Here is a 22,663-nt window from a genome sequence, read left to right as displayed (position 1 = left end):
AAAGTTGCAACAAAGTTGTGCAAGGTTTCATGCAAAAAACCCCAACACATATGCAAACAGATTTTAGACCACAATTGTGCTTACCATTGCACTGAACAGTTTTCTAAACATTTTTTCCTTTATCCTTTATTTAACCACGCGTAAAACGCATTTAGATTAAGCTATCTCTTTTTCAAGACATGGTTGAGGACATAAGACAAACAGAACATAAAATGAAAAACACACAACAAATTACAGACCTAAAAGATATCAAAGCATTCCTGAACATTCAAAATATCTTCAGCAGATTTTCCTCTTGCCAAGTCATTCAGAAACACATTAATAATGGCCAATGACACCGGCTCCCTAAGATTAAGATGATTCTGCAGCTGAATTCAAGCTGAGGGAGCAGCCTACTTGAATGCCCTTTTTCCCAGTTCAGTAAGGAATTTGGGGACAGTCAGTAGAAATAAGTCCAGAGAACAAACACAACAACTTGCTATACTTTTTAGCTGGATGAAGATCCGTAGATAAGAAGAAAGCAGTCATGTAAATAAGAATATGCCAATGATTAAGTCTACAGGTAATTTATTTGTTGAGAAAAGTTGGTTTGACCAGAATTTACTGAACCTCTGCTGATTCTAGAAGTAAAAATCATCTTTTGTGAATATATAAATAAAACTGAGATGAAGCAAGAGCTTTTGAAAGGAAACATACATGGAAATTGTTTCAGTAAACAAGATGAACATATGCAGACAAAAATGTTTGTGTTTCCATATTGGAGAGTAGAAGATTCTCCTTACCAGCCAGGATGACTCTTTTCAAACATAGGCATAGCAATGTGTGGAGGAAGAAGAAGAAAACCTGCACACAGGCTGTCAATATGCCTTACAAAGCTTGAAAAGAGACTTAACCCCATGCTAGGATCTTACCCTAATAAGACTTTCATGTCAAAATCTAAAGCGGTCAGTCAGTTCCAGTTAAATCAAATCAATGACAATGAGTGGGCTTTGATACTGGTCTTATCCTGAAGGGTTCACTGAACAAAAGTTTTAGGTTTAGGTTTTAGGACCAAAAGAAAAAGACCTTTCATATATATATTAGAGATTAGCTAATGTAGTTGGATACCTGAAAAGGAATCTCCATACGTAATGCGTCTATCTCTTGACCTACAGAGCTCCATCATGACAGTGCAATGTCACTGGGGTCCACAACAATCTAAATAACTGCTTCTGATGGCTGTTTGCCCTCTTTTAAAATGGCTGTCAGACACGGACGGTCTTGCTGCTAGGAGCTGTCATTGAAAAGGTTAGGCCCCATGGTCCCCTGTTGTCTACACAAGGAGCACAAAGACAGACAGCTGGTCCTGAATGTCATTTAGAAGCGTAACCCTACCAAAGGCTTTGAATGACATCACTAACTACTTCTGAGGGCTTCGAGTGGCTCAGGCTCAATATTAGGTTTCCTAAGTGGAATGTACGAGTGCAGCAGCTGGTGTCTTTCCGGGATGGACTGTTCAATGACAATCAGACTGGTTTGCAACCATATATGTATTTCTACTATGGAAAGTTTCTGGTTTTAGCTCTGGGTCTTAATGGACAGAGACTCCTGGATAATAAGCAGCATTCGAGCACAGTTTCAAGTAATGACACTTGCTATACCACCTTCCCAAACAGAATAACAATCTTGCAACTGTGGTAGGTTTAAACCCTAAGATACATGACAAACTGATGATTCCTGAGGATCAGCCATATTTGAGTGACATAATTTATCTTTAAGTGAACAGTAAAACAAAATGCAGCTCATGTTTAAGAAGTCGTTTAAAAGTAATTAAAATCTCTGTGCTTCCTGATGAATTGTTGAGGTGTGTGAGATACGGTGAAGGGTTTATAAATCCTTACACTGAAGCCATGAATCAAAATATGCCTCACACTGAAGGATTTGTGATTTCCATTCAATGAGAGTCACGTGCCTCCCACTCAGTGGAGGGAAAGAGGCAGCTTAGCAACAGTGGCTTAGGTCGGGCTGCTTGGAAACCAACGGGGGAAGAAATATCACTACATTCCATTTCCAGATGACAAAAGAGCTCATATCAAATATTTCTTATTCCAAGTTATTCTGGGTACTACTCCATTATATTTTTGGCCTCATTAGATGACTTTCCTTGCATTTTGTTCATGATATACCATTATCTGTAGCTCAGTCTTCCATAAAAATGAAATCTGAGCTGGTATACAGTGCAGTTGGAATTCCTCCACTGCCATGTTGTGTGCCATGTTTTAATTTCCCTTCTATCATAATGTTTCCCTTTGCTCTGTTTACTGTTCACCTCCGCTTCCTGTTTAATTGGAGCCTGGTTTGGATTTGGATCATGCAAACAGAAAGGAAATATTTGCTAAATAAATGTGCCTGTAAGCTAATCACATGCCAAGACTTGCAGGCTGGAGGGTGAATTGAGGAAACATGGGAATCAGCGTTTGTTCATCACTTGGCTTTGTGCATGAGTTTTCCTTCTCATGCCAGTAGTAGTGGATGGGAAAATAAACAGGGACGAGAAGGTCAACATAATGTGTTCCTTGTCTTACTTGGCCTATTTATAACTAATAGCTACTACAAAATCTTTCTTTCTGGCTTTGTAGCTGAACACATTTCTAAAAGGCAATTTCAAAGGTGTTGATTCGCACAAGTGCAAATGTAGGCTTCTGAATATGTGGCACTATTGATTTACTGGCAGGATCAATGAGTAAAGCACATGTGCACACCACGGCAGGGCAGCCTATTCTGCAGTCAGCCGTGCCGGGGTAATGTTTAGACCAGATGGGCTTTGGAGCGCTCATAAGATGGTCACCATGGCTACCATGCACTCTGAAAGAAATTAACTTTGCTCCGCGCACAGTTCATCAAGTTAGTCAGATATATTGACTGATGCGTAGACAAAGGGTTTGCAGGGGAAAGGAGACAAGGCAGCTTGGAAGGAAAAGTGCAGCATTGTGAGGGGCTGAGGGCAGGTTAGTGGGTTTGTACGCTCAGAAGACCATTTCTTAATTAGAGTCTCCATGTGATGCAGCTTGAAGGCACAGAAAAAAGGTTTAGACTCCTGGTGTAAGCTTTGCACAGGGTGCTTCCTGGCCAGGCAGGGTTTCTGTCCAGGTAGTGCTGATTAAACAGGAAAGATCCAGGGCTAACAGGTTCATGAAGTGAGATCTGGGCTAATGTTCAACGGCTGTCTACTATCAGGACTGACCTCTTTTGTGAAACAGTCTACACTGACATGCGTGTAAATGGCTCTCTGCAAAGGCACCGTTTCACTGAAATTGTTTTCTTATTTGGATGGGGAACGGTTAAGAGATTTAAACTGTGGAACTGTGGCTTGTTATCAGTTGTTTGGGCAGTTTCAGTATTAGCCAAATGATCATATTCTCATATTATTGTTTAGTCTTTCAAGAAGCAGATTTGAGCAGATAAAAACACTAAAATGCTGAACAGATAAGACTTCATGCTTCAAATGCTATCAAGATGTTTTGGTGTGTGTCTGCAGTTTTCCCAGAATACCTGCCAAACGAGTTGTATCAGAAGAGCACAGAGGCAGGGTTTATCCCCTACAACAAAAGCCGTTGAGTTATTCATACCAGCGTCACCAAGAACTGTTGAAATGCTGTCACCTCTTATATTTGCCATTTCATTCATGGTGCAACTTCCTTCATTATTCATTCACTGACTCATCAGGTGTTGCTCAAACACTCAACACCACAGATATTAAAGCACCCAAACATGTGATATCCTGAAGGATTCGCACATTAGTCTACAGGTTTTTTAACCACAACATGAACTGTGTCAAGGAAAGACTGTTAGCAATTCAGCCCATGCAGCCTCGCCCCTGAAAAACAGACTCGACATAACCACTTGTGCCAGAGAACAAATCTCCTGTATTCCTCAGAAAAGAACCTTGAAGCTCTTTCCAATATTTTATGTGTCTTGTCCACTGCTTCCTGTGCTCCACAAAAACAAAGCCCAGTTAACCCTGTACAGTATCAATGCTACAAAACAACCTTGGATTAGTATTGAATTCTTCTTAATTATGGCTATCAGCCCTTGGATATGGCTTATTATTGTGGTGCCAGTTAATCAAACTTTTTTTTTTTTACATCTCTCAGTTTATCTTTTTGCCTTGAGGAGTTCTTCCAGTTAACCAAAATAAAAGCTGTGCACGATGTATTATTCTAGTGTTGTCTTTTTTGTCTTTGACTATTTCAGCTTCACTTTCCAGCTAGATAATTCTAGGTTGTTTATCAACTAGTCATTAAAGTAGTAATTCACGTATCATCTTTACAGGAAAACCTGAGCAGCCCACACTGAAACGCTACGCCCAATTAGTCAGCTATCCATATATCAGAAACCACCAATTTATGTACTCAGGGCTGATTAAAAATGAGAATTCTGTAGATTTGGCTGCCTTTAGTGAAACAAGGCCTGTCACAATAACTACATTTTGTTGGATGACATATTGTCATTTTAAGACTAGTCAGACATTGGAACTTTTCTAAGTACGGAATAACAACAAATATATGACTGATATATGACCTCAATTTTTGCTGACCTCTGTAAATTGATAACATAATTATTGTGACAAGCCTACTTAAAAGTCAAGTTTAAAAAAGTCTTTATATTCCCCTTAATTGTGTGGACAAAATTATACTCTACAATTGGGGTTTTAGATTTATCAGTCTGTTGTACACTAGGTAACTGTAGAAATGCTCATACATAGAATAATTTCAAGAGCCCCTGCTCACTCAAACTTATACTAATGAGACATTTGTACATTTCTACTGTCATGGGCCCCCCACTGTTATCTATTATTGGCAAACAAATCAGCTCAATAAAATAATGCTGAGTAGCTCCAATTAACTTCCTGAAATAACACTATAGTTAGTTAACAGATGTCAAAATACATTAAAAGAAGGAAATGAGACAAAAAGCTGTAGAAGCACATGGGCCACAGTGGGAATCACTGCAAGTCAGCCACATCTGTCTTGCATTAGACATAAAGAACAATGTAGATGGTACAGACCCCTTCGTCTTATGAAGGGGGAGGAGGCTCTCTAGGGGAGAAATTACAAACAGAAGTGTGTGTCCTGTTTCTGCCATAATCTATTAATCTTGTCCTCAGATTCAAAGAAAGAAAACTCAAGATACTAGGTAGCATTTGCATACACACATCACTGAAAATCCCCAAACACATTTGAAAGATATGAAAGTGAGTCAAAGGACACATAGATAATGTAAACATCTTATTCAATTAAAAGAGTGAGTAATTTGTTCATCAGCATTGAATTTCTCAGCGAGCTGATTCTACCTGCAGAGCTGCACTGTTTCTAGTTAACGATGAGTGGAGAAGCGAGGACAGAAGAGGGAAGAAAAACAGATCTGTTGCTCCAGGGTGTCATGTGATGCAGCCAACATTACGTCACAATGTAGTGATTAGGCCACAGTGAGCATCAACAGGAAGCTGCACTGCTCTACCTGACACAAAAAAAAATAGACCTGAGGTTGTACAGTGCTAACTCAGATTCCCTGCTCATGCATCAACCTTTGCTGTTATTAACAGAACCAACACAAGTCTCATCACCAATTCAGAAGCTTCTGCATTCCTGATAATAATGTATCTGCATCCCTTCAGTGGCCAATGCAACAAATCCCACATCTTAATCTGAAACAGAAGCTGTATGCAGTATGCCCCAAACATGAGACAGATGGATCTACAAAAGTAAAAGCTTCACATGAAAGTTACAGTTTGTGCTACCACGCTACTACGTAACATTTCAGATTATCTTGTCACGGGACAGTCCCCCCCAAATTCCAAAATATGCATTTTTTTCTCTGGCCTGTTGTGCTATCTATTCATCTAGACTGTTTTGGTGTGAGCTGCAGAGTTCTGAGATATCAGTCGTAGAGATAAATGCCTTCTCTCAAAGATAAAGGAACTACATAGGACTCGGCTTATCATGCTGAAAGAGCAACAAATGTACATTTGAAAAACAGCAACAGTGAGTTCTGTAAAAATAAAATAGTTCCTACATGAAACTGCTCACAACAAGGTCTGTATATTATCTTTATCTCTACAGTTGGTATTACCAAAACTCAGCTACACACACACCAAACAATCTAGGCAGATAAATAGCAGTACAGGCTAGAGGAAAAAAAATTATAATAATTTTGGGGTGAAGTGTCCCCTTAAGAAATACTTCAGCATTCTGGGAAATACGTCTATTTGTTTAGCTGTTGAGAGTTAGTTCAGTTACAAGCTCTGTTACATTCTCATGTCTGCTGTAAATATGAAACGTCAGCAGCAGCTGGTTAGCTTAGCTTAACACAAAGACTGGAAGCAGCTAGCCAGGCTCTGTCCAAAAGAAACAAAATTGCTTCACAGCAGCTCACTAATTAACACTATATATATACTTAATTTTTTTATTTTTTGTTTTTGATCAGCACAAAAACAAAAGTAAAATTGTGTGAAGTGTAGACCAACGATTTGCTGGTTGGTAGCACTGAGATCCTGGAGTAGCTTTATATTTATGGTACAGGCATGATAGTGGCATCAAGCGGTTAAGCCTTTAATTGTATAAGACAGCGGATGATATGACAGGAAAGGGGAAGACAGTGGAGAAATGAAACACAGCAAAGGGCCATAGGTGGGAGTCAAACCCACGGCCACTGCAGAGAATTCATAGTGTCCATGCATTGGGCGAACACTCTACCAGCTGAGCTAGCAGGCCACCAGCGGTATCAAGCTTTCAGCAAACAAGCATATTTCCAAAAGAAATGAAACTATTCTTTTATTCCTTTACCGAAAGAAAGAAAAAGAAGTGCTGCTGTGATCTGACAAAAGAGAAATGGCAATATGACACAGTGCTCTGACCAATGTGTGTGGTCTACTTGTATCTCATTTTTTGTTCAGGATTTCACTTTCATGTTCAGTTTGTTTAGATATTTCCTCTCGCTGTGCATGCCGGACTGTTATTATATTGTAGATCCCACATGCTGCCATGGTTGCTCATATGACAGAGTAGCAACAAGGTCTGAGCGCCCTGAAGAAAATGCTACCAAGATCTGGCTAGCATGTACATTTGGAGGATTAAAAAATGACTGCAGACACAGGGGTCTTTTGTTTCTTAGCCAGAGTGGGGAGTGTCATATGTTCAGACTGATAGATAGAAAGAGAGCAAGGGCACGAGCAACCATGTGAGGTGAATTGTACACACTGCATGAGCGTGCCATGTGACATAAATCACAAGCGCGGGGTGCCTGACTGAGAGACTCGGTCAGATGCAGAATATGAATGAACATCTGTCCTACCGTGCTTGACGAGCATTTGGCCATCAGAAGCAACAAATGCTACTAGCACTTTACTTCACATTGTGCTTTATGACTTAGTGTGGTCTGACCAAGACTTTCCAGCCTACCCCCTAAACTTTTCCTCAAAACTCTCTCCAGTGGAGCCAGCTCCCTCAGTTCATATGTTTTCCATATGTCATGAACTGTCATAATTCACAATATCCACACAGATGTCTAAAGGAATAATCAAACACTGCCTTAAATCAGGCAAATGTGTGTGTAGGAAGAGTTCTCTTTTCATTGTCGACAGAGCTGTTTCAGGCTATTTATTGACATTAAAAACTGGATCCATAACACATATTGTAGGCTGAGGGAGTAGCATGTACATCAAGACTCCAATGACTGCAGTCGTATTTCAGTCTTATATCAAATAATGATCTTTAGGAGACTGATTTGAGTTTACATCTTTGTAGTGTACATACTGAGCTGGAATGCAGAGTTGTGAAAATGTTGTGCGAGGTCATTAGGTTTGCGGAGCAGCAAGTGCAGCTCTATATTTACAGGAGAGGATTTAAAACACTGTAGAATGCAAGTCATCTGACCTGATTACACTGGTAGGGGTTGCTAAGGATGAGGTTTCACTCGCTGCTCTGCTGCACACAGTCTGGACTGTCTAACTCCAGTCTGTCAGCGTATACAGCCATTACAGTATTTCTACATTTTGACACCGAGTGTCCATTACCAATATTTATGTTATAAACAAGGACTTTTTGTTGATGAGTTTTACCTCATTTCCTTTTCCATATCATGATTTGTCTTTATGTTTGGTTGAATAAGATTTCATGGCAGTTTAATGAGGCTCATAAGCTTTGCTACTTCAGTGAAGACATATATCACAACATTACTAATATACCTTCTGATTAAGTTACAGTTATATATATATGTATGTATATATACGTGAATTTTATACTATTACTTCTGTGCAAGTTGGGAAATGGCTAAAACATTTCACCAAAGACTATTTCAAGTCAACTACTTTTCATTGTGTTTTGATACTTTCATATGCCAAAAGCCCTTCCTAACTCCTACTCCCCTTTTTGCCTTTTGCCTTGATCATCTATATTATAATCATCTGTCTTAAAAACAAAACCAAATTCTGAACACTGTTAAAAGATGTTGTGGGGGGACCTGTGAAAGTTGCATACAGTGATGTCTTTAATTAGTTAATGTTATCAATACACTAGCTAACTAACTAATTAACATCAATAGTTAGCTTGCTAGTTACATCTGGCAGTTAATGTTAGCAAACACTAGCTAATTAGCTGGCTACAGCACATCAAACTTTAGCTAGCCACTTAAAAGCTTAAAAGCAAAATGCTATCCAACTAGCTAGCTAATCTTCATCAATTCTTAGCTAGCTAGCCAGTAAGCATTTTAGTAACATTATCAAACATAAAGTGTGCCTACACATGTTGCTTTATCAGCAACATACTACACCATTTTCAAAATTTGTTTTTCTTTTTTTTAACAGAAGAGACTTGTACATGGCATATCTAAGTGCAGGAAATATACCGGAAAGGTTGACAGGTAATTGTCTTGCTCAAATGTTCATGGAACAAAGAGCAAAAAGGGGCAGGACTTAAGAAAGGTCCTAGTCATATGTAACAAATATCAAGACTGGATGTCAGTTTGTACCATCAGCACATTTACAGAATTACAGCTGTGTTTTAGAATTAAATCAATGATAGTAAAAGAGGCAGTAATTCTGTGGGTACGGTGGCTAAATGACTAGTTGCTCAGTGTTGTTAAGAGTAGTAAGTGATAGTTATAATTATAATATTCAGTGAGGTGGTATTGCAATAATTGTTAGCACTGACAGAGTTTGTTATGACTCAGTTCATAAGACATTTAGGGTTTACCTTCACTAAGTGTTCTGAAAATTTATTGTCTCTAGACTGGATGCATGCTCCGGGTTCTTATCTTTCAAACAGGAAAATGTGAATGGACCCATTTCAGCAAAGTAAAGGAAATGTACACTTGAGATTAGGGCTTATTCTTGGGACTATTCTGCAAAACAGCGGTGTGGCTTGGCAAGTGTGCGTTTGATTTACAGTGCTGCTCTACATCTCCCCTTTTTTCGCTTTCTTTCTTCAACAGCAGCACTCTTTAGCCTGGTTGCCGTGGTCTAAACCTGAAAGAGCAGGGACCTGAGTTTCCCAGCAGCTGTCGTTAGTGGTGAATGTCACATGCGGCTGCCAAGTCACGCCAAATAGACCCCATCTACTATGGCAGCTCTCATATTTCACTGGCTCTCTCTGGGAATAACAAAAACACAGTGTGACTCCAGTGCATAAAAGTTTGTTACACTAGCATTAAGAAGACAAAACATCAGGCAACTGGAGGAAATAGGGCTAAATATCCAAAATACACATGATTTGCATCACTATTATGGACTAAAAGATAATGTTTTAGCAATTTGATGGATTAGCAGAAAGAGGCGGTGTAATCTTTCATTTGGTAAAGCGAAAAAGAAGAAAATTAATTGTTAATAAAAGGCTCTACTGTCATGTGTATTAACTGCTACCCTTAAAAGACTCTTGTGTAAACTGTGTCCATTGTTTTACAACAATGATCACACTATGTCCAAGAGTCCACCCTTGCCCCCAGGCTTCAAAGCACTAAAGCAACTGACCATCTATAAATGCCACCAAGTACATAGCTACAGAGACAATAACTATGGGCAATGACTGTCTAGATTACAACAACAGCAGGTCATAACTGCACAGGACAGATGATAGACTGGACAAGAGGGAAGTAGATGATAGCAGATAGAAGTACAGAGGAACCTGAAAGTGTAATTACAGGGCAGAGGAGTGGAGGTGAGGCTACGGGAGAGGGAGGGAGGCCAAACAACAGCATATAGAGACAAAGGGATGGACTTTTAGAGGGAAAGACAGCTTTGATGGGGAATCTAGTTCAAGCCAAGCAAGTTAACTCATATCATAAACTGAAACAGCTCATTTTCCCCAGTGGACCTCAGCTACTAGAAAGAAAACCAAAATAGATCAAAGCATTATAACTTCCAGACGGCATCCACACTAAAGCCACTGTCTCTGGTTTAGTTTAGTGCTCCACTTCTGGAGCAAAAATAGACCTCCCTGTGAATCACATCTAATAAATAATTAAGAAGATGTAGCCAATACTCTAAATGTCTTAAAGCAAGCAGTCAGAATTGGATTTACAACATTGCGTAATTGATGTGTGTGTGTTTCTGTGTTTGTACACGTACAGGCGCGCGCACACTCAGCTGGGATCTCTGGCTTTGTTCTGGGTTTGCAAAGATTTTTTTTGTTGTCAGTGTGGGTGTATCCAACTGTGACAAGCTGCTTGGCTCCGCTCGGTCCTTTGTAAAGCCTGGAGTGTCCCATAGGAATGGAGCTGCACTGAAAGCAGCTTAGCACCACTGTTCACCTCTTGACTTGAGTTACTGATTTACAGACTGCAACCAGGGCCAGACAAAACAAAGGAGTAGTCACATGGGGTCAGGAAGTGGTATTCACCCACTTACCTCATTGTTACGTTTTCAGGGATCAGATGCTTTCTATTTAAAAGAGTTCGAGAAAAGGGGGGAGCATTGGTTTTCTCATTTTTCCTCAAACCAAACCGAGTTACATTTTCCCCCAGTGAGTGGAGTCTACAGCAAATATTTCCTACTTAACTTTTGAATTTTTAAAACATATCATCCCTTCAGGATTTTGTGGGCTGTTTGAGGATTGATGCAGCCTAAAATAAGTGATTTCACTGCAGCTTTTCTTTAAAAAAAAAAAAAAAAAAGATGTGATGCATGTTGCAATGTCCTAATGCGTTTTCTGGGGGAAAAAATGCAAGAACAAGTGAAATATGTATTAAGGACCCCTTTGAAAACAAGGTGGTTCAGCTCAAGGGGTTTATATTTCTAATAAAGTTGTAAATGATACCTGCATTTGATTCTTTTGGTACCCAGATCTGGACAAAAATGATTATCTGTATGGTTTTGCTTGCAGCCAGTCATAGCAAGTGCTCTTTGATTTAATGCAACGTGTGGCTCACTACTGTAGTAGCTACAACCATTACAGTGGTGGTAAAGTCGAGTATGACGCATCTGACAGAAATGGGAATTCAGTTTGCTGAGATTACACAAAAACATAGTAAAGGACGACTATACTAAACACCAGGGGGTCTACTAAAAATAAATGCATAAAATGCAGAAGGATCATTTCAGGAATCCTTCCAGTCATGTGATGGATATTAAATGAACCATTAAAAACATGCTAAATTAAGTACTCTATTGGTCCTGGTACTTTAAACAATATCTAGGCCCAGCATATATGTTATTAATCATGGTCATTTTTCTTGGTAAATTTGCAACGAAGTGATCAATATTTATAAATTAGGCTGTAAATTTTGCACTACTCGCTGTATAAAATTACCAGATCTGCCACAGATGAAAACGTCAAAATGTTGTGTTGTGTGAATGAAGATGCCTTTTGGATTCAAAGCCTGTTTGCCATTCATCAAGCGGAGGCGTGTACGTTTCACAACTCCCACATGGTTTTCTTATACTCATTTGTCAAAATAACACATTTCAATTTTAATAACTTTGACATAATCATAAAGAGGCTCTGTGTCACTTCTGATTACACTGCTGGTGGTGGCGTCCCGCTGTGGCACTTTACATCCGTCTGTGTCTGACAGCAGCAAAAGGGAGATTAGTTCTGCAACTTGTTGCCCGAGCGGCTCATGAGGCTCTTCATCTTCAGGTGCCAGTAGTGTCGAACGTGTTTGCAACAAATATTTTTGTATCTTTGCATTAAGTGGAATCAGTTGTAAGATGTTCAATGTTAATTTACATTTTAATGACATTGTCTCTGCTCTTCAGCAGTGTGTGGTCAGTCTAAACTCATTATTTTAACTTTTCATTTTTAACTATTCATTTTTTTACTTTATTTTATTAGTTTTCAGCCTTGCTTTTATCCAGCTATTTTAATAGCTTTCAAATCAGTTTTATTGTATTTGTCATTTTTATTTTGTCTTTTTAAACAATTTTATCTATAGTTTATTTCACTGTCTTATTTGTTCAGTCAGCATTAGCCTGTCTGAAAAATGCCACACAAAGAAAGTCGGAATGATTGGTAAACTATTGCAACTTTTTCTTTGTTTTGCCTGGATGTGGAGTTGCATGCTCTTGACTGTGATCTTTTAGCAATTCGATATATTAACAGAGACAAGTTGTGTGCTCCTGCATTCTTCTGGCTTATGAAACCCTTCTAAATCTTACTGGATAATTCCTTAAAAAGTTAAGATTTGTGATGCCCACTTTTCACTCAACACACACACGTGAAATGACACCTCTCCGGTTCTTTTCACTGTCCATTGACCTGAGAGCTGTCTTTGTTTTCAGTCTGCTGCTTCTCTCTTACACCTGCTAACAGGCAGCTGGCTGCTCTGTGGTGACAACGGTGGGAGCTTCCAGACACCCTTGTAACAGCTTGGCTCGTTAGTGGGAGATTTAGCACCCTAACTTTGGGGGTCTGGAGGGCTGCTAATGTCCTGGAGGGGTGATTGACAGAGGGGATGATTATGTCTCCTAGCTCGCGTGCCTGGACAGACCTTTGCCTGACAGTTTCCTGTGTAGGTTGTCCAAATTGGTCATCTGGGTCATAATTGCAACAGAGAAACTTTTTTTGCCTCATTCATGGTCCAGATGACTAGTTTGGACATAGAATAAAGGAACCAAACTATAAATACTGTCTCGGAAAGTGCACAGTATCTAGAAGTCTTCAATTGTTTTATGAAAGGGGGAAATTAATTCAAATAAGTTTTTAGTTGGAAGATGTAAGACGTTTTCACCCAAAATGAATGTCAAATGGTGCTGTAGTTGCTCCATTTTAAGACCTTCAAGACCCTCAAGATCTTGCAAATAGCTGACTCTAAACCTGAAACCTACATTTGTTTATAGTCATTCTTGAATGAAACAGCGCATGTATGATTAATAGATGACTTTTCTTTAAAAGGCCATGCTTATTGTGGTTGAAGTGGATGTGGTGCATATACAAACATTTTTCAAACAATGGTTATTAAGCTTTGGATAGAACATGTCGTTTGAAGGCGACAGCTCTTCTGCCAGAATCATATAGCAGCTGTAACTGGTTCCAGATGTGACAATCAGGCCCAATGATGGAGCACGATTATGCCAAATGAAACATGCCATAGTACCTCAAATATTTAGCTATTTTTTCTCTCCTCCAAAACAGCAGTCAGTGCCTATAGTGAGCCTATAGTAGGTTTACATTAACAGGAGGGCTTTTGTGGGAATCTAAACCTGGATCCAATTATGCTTTCAAAGGTTGTATAGCATATTTTTCTGAGCTTGACCATAGCAGCCAGCAGTTGTGACCCAAGACTCTATTCAGATCTCCAAGGACATTATTTACGTCCTTTAAGTACATACATAGTAACTTGAGGACATAAATCAGGAATACAGTTATTGTATATTCACTTTCTCATATAATATATTGATGACAAAGCTTTGAAAACTGACAAAAGAATAATATGAATGAAGACGTACGGTGGAAAATTTTACAGGCTGGCATTTGTAATTCCACTAATAATTTGTTGATATCTGTGTTTCTAAGTAATCATTTTATGATTAACAGTTGGAACTAAAGCTGTTATTGGCTTATTAATCACATATGTTGACTTTAAGGTGAGATACTGGAATCAGACAACTATGGTTTCATAATATATTCAAGTCACACACTTTTCAAACCAACCCAAGTGTTCCAATTTCCCATTCAGAATAGAAGGTGGTTATGGTTGCGTAGGATTGCTTGTATGTAGGTGGACAAAACCACCAAGACACCAATTAAAGTCAGGAAAATGCATCTTGTCTTGCCCTCAACATATGTAGGAAATAACGCTCAGAGATAAACACAGCTTGTTTAAAAAGTGGTCTGCCTATATTATATTTGCTATTGTTTATGACAAAATGGAAACTCTGTGTCTGTTTCCCTAAAAGTCAGTAAAGACACAAATCTAACTGTACTTTTATGCCCCAAATTGGCAATGGCGATTGAGGACAAACTGAAGAGGTTTCGTGATATATATTGTATAAGGGCATCTTTGCTTCCTTTGTCTGCTACCAACCATGAATCTAAATAATCAATACAACCAACTTGTCTCTTCTGCCAACCGGCTTTAATACCAAATACTCTTTTGCTTTAACACTTAAAACTGAATCTGAGCCCCTCTTGGTGCTCATCAGATGTCCATTTCTTTAGCATCTGCAGGAGAGTTGCTCATAATTATGATGGATTAGACTGCGGCTCTTTGTGCCTGCGCACTGCAATTGTTTTGCAGATGCTGTGGATGTGACATGCATTAATAATTGAGGGAGGCAGACAGAAATCAATGTTGCACTGGAATAACTGGAATCTATTTGCTTTTGGCAAAGAGAGAACACAGGGAAAGCAAAAATGAAACCATAAGCTCTGTTTGCAGCTTAACCCTGTGCAAAGATCTTACTTTCCATAGATCACTTTTATTAAATGGCTTTAATACTAAAACTGTAGCCCCCAAATTATAAAAAGTCAATGCTAGTTCTTCTCACACTTTACCAGTTACTCTATATTGGAACTGTTTTCCAGCTTTATTTCGCCTACTTTTTCATTCACAATGTCCATAAATGGCATTGATGTTTGCTAAACAGATATTTCATGCATTATAAAAAGCTACAATTAATTCTCAGCTGAAACCAGACAGTAAAAGAATTCATATTATTATGTGAAATACTAACTATATTTTGCTACGAAACGCTCATTATGAGGCTTCTAAACTTATCACTGGAACAGCTTCATCAACAAATAACACTGTTTAAATCAAAGAGTTGAAAAAATATTTAGAAAAAAGAACTTTATCAGGAAGTAAGTGTGGGAAACATTTGAGGGGGTGAGTGCATATTTTGTACTCTTTATGACTTCCTGACACAAAGCATATAATGCTATGAGTTTAGTCGTGATAACAAAGGCCTCAAACTTGAGAACCAAACTGAATTTGCATATTTGACATTACAATATGTTAAGGGTGAGGAATACCGCGACTGAACAGCTGACAAGCAGCCAACTCCTCCTCCCATCTACCATCTGGGACATTAACCTCACATCCTACTGCCTTCAATAAACTAGACTTATCTTTAATATATCTGTTTTTACTTTGATATTATAACCAATAATAAAGCAATCTTAAGCTAAATATTGATATTGGAAGTTATTTAGCAGAACGCTCAGGCAGTGACCTGGATTGAGGTCACAATCTAGTGAATGGACTGAGACACATTCCATTGTCTGGTGTATATGTCTGTATGTCTGACGAGAAGCAAGAAGCTGCTGGTTCACATGTTAACTAGACTTACATGGTTTGCACAAGTGGTAAAGCACTGTGCTGGGCCAACTGTGGCAAGAACGGTGATCTTGGTGGTATTTCTATTTAAAATGTTTGCAGTTTTCTACAACTGCAGTTAAGGCAGTTGAAGTTAAAGTTCCCCTTATGTTTGCCTAAGAAAGACTCCATTATGGACACAAACTAAACACCAGCTGATTGATGGGTACTTTTGCAGCCTCGATATTTCAAAACAATGTAGTCGTGTAGCCTTTTCCTATTTTTACCTGCTGAACATTTGTATGGGTGAGAGCAAGCATTTCATCTATTGTGATATTTTTAGATTTACTATCCACATACAGTGCATAACAGGATGTCGCAGATTACAGTCTGAGATATGGGTCTTCCAGTTACTGGGCACTGGGCCCTGAAAATGTGACTAGGAAACATGGTGTACACCCTCAGGACACCTTTTGTGAAGCTGTGTACGTTGATTTCAAACTGGTAACTCACAGTCCACTATCAGCCAGCATAGTCCTGTGATGACCTCTAGTTTGTATTCTCTTCTCCTTGCTCACTTTCTATTTGCTATCTGGTTTTTAGGTGATTGAGGAATGAGATCATTGAGTGTGAATCTAATTTTATGACTAGATTGTATTACCAGCTGATACATATTCAGTGCCAAGTGCAAACACATTACTTTACTAAGCTTCCCCCTCACCAAGGCCATATTCAGACCTAGTTTAGGAGTGCTGAAGTTTGACATTTGTCAGCAGGGGATATTTGACAGTAGAGAGATCCGTGTAGTTGGTGTTAAAAGACAGGAGCTTCTTGAAAATAATTAGCTTAGCATAAACAGTGTAATGGACAAACTTAATCTTAACATTATCTCATATCAGCAAAGTTCTCTGTTCACCATATTGTGGCCTTACAATATACCAGCTTTCAGACATATCAGATATCAGATTCTAATTAACTTTCTAAAGTATTTAATAATTGTATTTCTTTGTGTAACAGAAATTATATTTAAATTTTAGATGCTATAGATTGTCCTGCCTTTATGTTATAGTCCAATGAATTTGCATGGTATCTGTCATTTTAGTGACCATTTATAAGCACAATAAAGCATTGAAGGTTTGCTCAGAAACAACACAAATAGGTTACACTGGATTAAAGAATTATTTGCTTCATTGGGTGCGAGAGGCAATGTGTCCTATTGGACACTCCATAGAATTGTATATGGGGGTTTGTCAACACAACTAGTGACACATTTGCTATGCTCCTTAGTCACACAATGTTCTATTTGTTTACACATGCATGACCGGAACCCAGTACATCTACATTCAGCGCATAGGAGGTGCAACCACAATAAGCATATTTTAATGTGAACAGAGCATAATTTCACAACTCAGCTGATTTGTAAGAGTATTGTACTGCATTTGCATAATTCTTCTTAAATAATGAAGTAACCTAATATTTCTCTTCCACTTTCTTGCAGGACGGACAGAGGGCAGCCCTGTGGATGGACTCTGAGCAGGCCAGATGGAAACAGAACAGGCCAGACATGAGACGGAAGAAAGTCTGATATTAGCACAATTTGGCACATCTCACAACATCTCTCACAAACTCCAGAATGGAGGCCAGTCTTCAGACGGAGATTCGCTGCAGATCACTGGGGATACGAACTGGAACCATTACAAGCCCAGCACAGGTGCTAACTCCATGAAGAGACACAGGGAGAACTGCAACAGCCCTGCTTCGGTACAAGCCTATCGGCTGTTCGATCAAGGATCCTACATGATGAATGGGGAATTGATGAATGGAGAGTTGAAGCACGCACTCACTGAGCAGTCCTTAGTGGCCCACCAGCCCAAGAAACTTAAAGTAGATTCTGAGATTAAAGGAAATGACGACATGAGCTCCAGTTTGGTGGACAACTTTCCAGAGCTGACAAAGGCAACAGAATTTGATTGCAATACCCCACAGACAGAGATTAAGTTAGACAAGAGAAACTGTAATTTTCCTAATGGAGATATTTTCGGTCTACCAAGGAATAAACAAGTTTCAATTCCAAATGGTGCTATATCACCTCCTTCAACCATAGAAAGCACTCCAGGTGACCTTTTAGAGAAAACTTTGTCTCAGTATTATCCTGAGCAAGTGTCAATTGCACCACAAGCATCTGGGACACAGCTAGATGCTGTCAATGGCTCACTTGCAAATAAACTGACCAATGACGGTGCTCAACCCCCCTCTTCAACCTCAGGATTGACCAGTTCAGCTCAGATGCCTGACTCACAGCAACAGCAGCCTGGGGCATCAAGCAATGTTGAAGGAGGCAACAATTATAACTCTGTCAACTATGTGGTGAATGGATACTCCAACAATTTTGAAGCAGACCACCAGCAGCAACAACAGCAGCAGCAGCAGCCACCATCTTACTCTGGTCAGGAGTTATCTCTTGGTCAGCTGCCTAGCATGATCCCACCTACAAATAATGCCAATAGCTCACAACATCATCTAAATGGCCCACAGTGTTATCCAGATGACACAAACCCTCAAGGTATATATGCGAAATCCAACCAGGCGTTTAACCAGAACTCTTTTCTGGAGAGAAATGCTCCTCTACAGGCAGCAGAGGCAGGTGGATATGGATCCTTTCCCAATTCTGGAGTACATAAGATGGGGCAAAGAGAGGAACCTGGGTCTGGTCAGCATCAACACCATGGCACTGACAGGGGCCACCAGTATGGGATTCAAACCCAGACCTTAAAACAAAATGACGGGAACCCACATGGAGGTGACAATATGGGATCCATGGGGCCCAGTCTCCAGCAGCCACGTCATGCTGGCTTAGAAAATGGGATGGAGAACACATCTCAACAGAGAGCCAACTTATCATGTTCGACTCCCCAGAGAGGCTGGCTAGAGATGAACTCTTCACATTCCCAGCAGCAAACAGCAAGTGGCCCGTCATCCCAGGCACAAGAGCAGGACATGTGGAGGGGCTTCCCTGCTAAGCCTCAGTCAGAGCAGCAGACAGCTAACCCCCAGGTTCACTGCCAGATGTTGGAGCCAAATCCAGCGCAAAGATTCCAGACACAGGGAGTTTTCACAGATAGCAGCCAGGAGTCTAACAGCTTCCAGCAGCAACAGCAGGACTGTCTCCCAGGCCAAACGCACTGTGCTCCAGCCCAGCACAACACTGCCCCTGAGTGGCAGCAATCAAATTCTAAAGCACCACAAATGCATCAGTCTCTTCCCCAGAAAATGCCCGAGCAGTGCAATTTCCCCCCAAATCAGCAGGCAGACAGCCGCTACCACACCCAGATGCAGTCAGAGCACTTATGTGAAGACCCTGACCTACAGGATATACTGTCACCTGGGTTTTTACCAACACAGCAACAGCAGAAACAACAGCACTGTCATCTTCAACGCCCACTGTCCCACCCACCACAATTTGAAGGGCAGCAACTCAAGTCTCCCAATTACAGACCACGCAGTCAGCCTCAGCCAGGCCAGCAGCAGCTTCAACCCAACCAGCCTCTTAGACACAATTCTGCTCAATCCAACAACCAACACATCCAGCACAGTGACCATGCAACATTTAGTTACAATAACACAGAGATGCAACAACTACAACATCAAAGACAGTTTCCACCAAACTCAGGCACCGGTAACCTCAAGCAGTTTCAACCACAGCGGCCTAACAACCACTGCCACCAGCCCAATCATGTGGACATCTCCCAGACCTCTACACAGTCACCTCACTTACCACAAGGCGCGTTAAACCAACAGGTATCAACACAATATCCTAAAGCTGAACAGCAGCAGAAGCTATCATGCACTCAGTTCCAAAGGGGACCTCGACTACCTCTGGGACCTGTCGGTACCCATGGAGACTTTCAGAGGCATGCAGCCTTGCGTATGCACCTGTTACAAAAGCAGGAGCGCCAGGGCCCTCCTCATCTCCCTCACAGCATTACTGATCCTAAACATGGCCTGAGAGCTGTGAAAATGGAAAATGGACCCAGGTTTGAGCTGCCTGGGTCACAGCAGCAGGAGCAGCAGTTACAGATGCGAGAGGCAGGCATAGGTGGAATGCAAATCAAACAGGAGAATCAACAATCCTTGTGTGAGCAAAGCAAGAGGCCAGGAAGCATCTTAGCCTCTATGGAACAAAGCCTGAGGCAGTACCAGCCTTCACCTGTGTTTGAGAAGAAATCCCTCGTCATCAATTCATCAAATAAAGTCAAGGTGGAATCTTCAGGGCCTGTCACAATCCTGTCAACCAACACAGACCTGAGTGGAGCGGACTCATCAGTAGCTGCCTCAGCCAATGTAGCTCTTAAAAAACCACCTGATGCCACCCCTAAGAAGGAACACCTTCTACAGAGCTTTATGGACTCTCCTATGAAGCTACTGGATACCCCTATAAAGAATCTATTAGATACTCCCATGAAAACACAATATGATATCGCATCCTGCCACTGTGTTGGTGAGTCTCATGATGTTGATACTTTAAGATGATTAATCAATTTGTGTATAAATATTAATGTACGTTCCTTTATGATATTTAGAACAAATCAGTGAGAAGGATGAAGGCCCATACTACACTCACTTGGGGTCAGCGCCTACTGTTGCCAGTATACGAGAGGCAATGGAGAAAAGGTTAACCACAAAGTTGACTTCTTTAAAAAAAAAAAAAAAATGCAACCATGGACTGTTATATAGCCACTGTGTACCATTTTACTTTTGTTTACTCCAGCACTTCTGCTCTGTTTTGAAGGTCTGGTCTAACCGGTCGTGCTATCAGGATTGAGAAAGTAGTATATACAGGCAAGGAAGGGAAAAGTACACAAGGGTGCCCCATAGCTAAATGGGTAAGAATCATTTTTTGTACATTTCATTTGAGAAGCAGGCAAATCAGCTGTCTTTGCATTTGCATGCGAACTAATTCCTATGCCTGTCATGTTTCAGGTGATTCGTCGATCCAGTGTAGAAGAAAAGCTGCTGGTGTTGGTGCGGGAACGTACTGGTCACACATGTGACACAGCCTGCATCATTGTGGTAATCCTGGTCTGGGAGGGCATCCTACCCAGCCTGGCTGACCGCCTCTACCTCGAGCTAAGTGAAACTTTAAGAAAGCATGGAGCCCTCACCCAGAGACGCTGTGCTCTCAATGAAGAGTAAGTGACAAAACAACAGAATTCAAGTCTGGCTAACAGGCCCACATAGTTTCTGCAGATTTAAGTCAATGTTGCCCTCTTTTTCAAATATGCCTGTTTCAAGCAAGGAATAAAGCAGAAATAAAGCAGGATAAATGTTGTTCTTGGTTCTTAATCTGTACGCATGAACCCAAAAATATAGTTAATTGCTATTGTTTTGGGGTTTTTTCTAAGGGGTTTCCCCCTAATCATTACTTTACTACAATGACAATTACATTTTTGTCCTCACCATTCAGGAGGACCTGTGCATGCCAGGGGTTAGATCCTGAAGCCTGTGGAGCATCTTTCTCCTTTGGATGTTCCTGGAGTATGTACTACAATGGCTGCAAGTTTGCCCGGAGCAAAGTACCAAGAAAATTCAAGCTACTGGGAGATGATATGAAAGAGGTATGACACGTAGATAAAAAAAAATATTCTATGTGCACACTAGGGTTACCTTAAAATAATTTGCCAATTAAGGTAACGCAACACTGGTGATGTGTTTTTTAATGTGTGGTGGTGTTTCAGGAGGAGAAAATTGAGAACAACTTGCAAAATCTGGCAACCCTATTGGCTCCATTGTATAAGACTTTGGCACCTGAAGCTTATGGAAACCAAGTGAGTATATCTGGACATTGTTCATACATATTGCCATTCCATTAAATCTAAACCAAGTATGGTTTTAAGTCACATATATACATTGACAACATATGAGTAATTCAGCTTGCACAGAAGAATGCACTACCAACAACAGGTCAAACCTTATACTGCCCATGTGTATTTCTGAGATTACCTAAAAGATAGCAGTTTTATAAATATTTCCCTACATTGTTTAGTAACCTTGAGAAACTCTTAATACTGTATTCAATTTACCGTGTGTCGTTCCCAAACACAGGTGGAACATGAGCACAGGGCACCAGATTGTCGTCTGGGGCTCAAGGAGGGCCGTCCCTTCTCTGGGGTCACTGCTTGTCTGGACTTCTGTGCCCATGCTCACAGAGATCTCCACAACATGCAAGGTGGCAGCACTGTGGTAAGCAAAACTTAGGAAATTATTATCTTTCCAAATATGTTGTATTTGTTTGAAGAATATATACTGAGACTCAAACTGCACATTAAGCTATGCCCTAACCTCCCCTTGAAGCATGGCCTCCAAACACATAACACAAGCAGATTTCTCATTTAATTTCAGTGACATCCCCAACAAAGATCACTGAACTCACTCTGCTTTTCCAGGTGTGTACATTAACAAGGGAGGATAACCGGGAGATTGGAAAGATACCAGAGGATGAGCAGCTCCATGTACTGCCTCTTTATAAGGCTTCCAACACCGACGAATTTGGCAGTGAAGAAGGTCAGCAGGAGAAAATCAAGTCAGGTGCCATCCAAGTCCTCAGTGCCTTCCGCCGCCAGGTGCGCATGCTTGCAGAACCCGCCAAGTCTTGCCGGCAAAAGAAGCTGGATGCTAAAAAGGCAGCGGCCAACAAGAATGCCATGCTGGAAAGCTCTAATGACAAGGCAGAGAAGGCCCTGCTGGCCAAGTCAAAAGCTGGCACTTACGACAATACCGCTCAGAACACTCCTATGACAGGTACAGTAACGTTTATTCTGACACATTTCAGACACTGTAACTTTTTTTTTCCTGAGGACAAGGTCCCAACATACTAAAATAACACTGAAAAACTAAAGAGCAATGAATTGACAAAAATAAGATTTCAGTAGTTTTTTCA

General features: G+C 40.4%; 1 protein-coding gene across 1 annotated transcript in view; it reads left to right on the top strand.

Moving 5' to 3' along the window:
- The window catches only part of tet2 (tet methylcytosine dioxygenase 2), a 32,677-nt gene that overhangs the window by 5,702 nt on the left and 4,312 nt on the right, over nucleotides 1-22,663 (top strand). The window contains exons 2-9 of the mRNA XM_084715244.1: nucleotides 17,225-20,224; nucleotides 20,307-20,397; nucleotides 20,516-20,609; nucleotides 20,707-20,915; nucleotides 21,191-21,341; nucleotides 21,462-21,551; nucleotides 21,829-21,966; nucleotides 22,170-22,524. Of these exons, the coding sequence (XP_084571370.1) occupies nucleotides 17,269-20,224; nucleotides 20,307-20,397; nucleotides 20,516-20,609; nucleotides 20,707-20,915; nucleotides 21,191-21,341; nucleotides 21,462-21,551; nucleotides 21,829-21,966; nucleotides 22,170-22,524 (4,084 nt within the window). The 5' untranslated portion in view covers nucleotides 17,225-17,268. The remainder of the gene's footprint in view (nucleotides 1-17,224; nucleotides 20,225-20,306; nucleotides 20,398-20,515; nucleotides 20,610-20,706; nucleotides 20,916-21,190; nucleotides 21,342-21,461; nucleotides 21,552-21,828; nucleotides 21,967-22,169; nucleotides 22,525-22,663) is intronic.

Source organism: Lutjanus erythropterus, chromosome 3 (genome assembly GCF_056507025.1).
Source record: "Lutjanus erythropterus isolate fLutEry1 chromosome 3, fLutEry1.hap2, whole genome shotgun sequence".
Lineage (NCBI taxonomy): Eukaryota > Metazoa > Chordata > Actinopteri > Lutjaniformes > Lutjanidae > Lutjanus > Lutjanus erythropterus.
The sequence above is the reverse complement of the archived record's forward strand: the minus strand, read 5'-3'. Positions and strand labels throughout refer to the sequence as shown.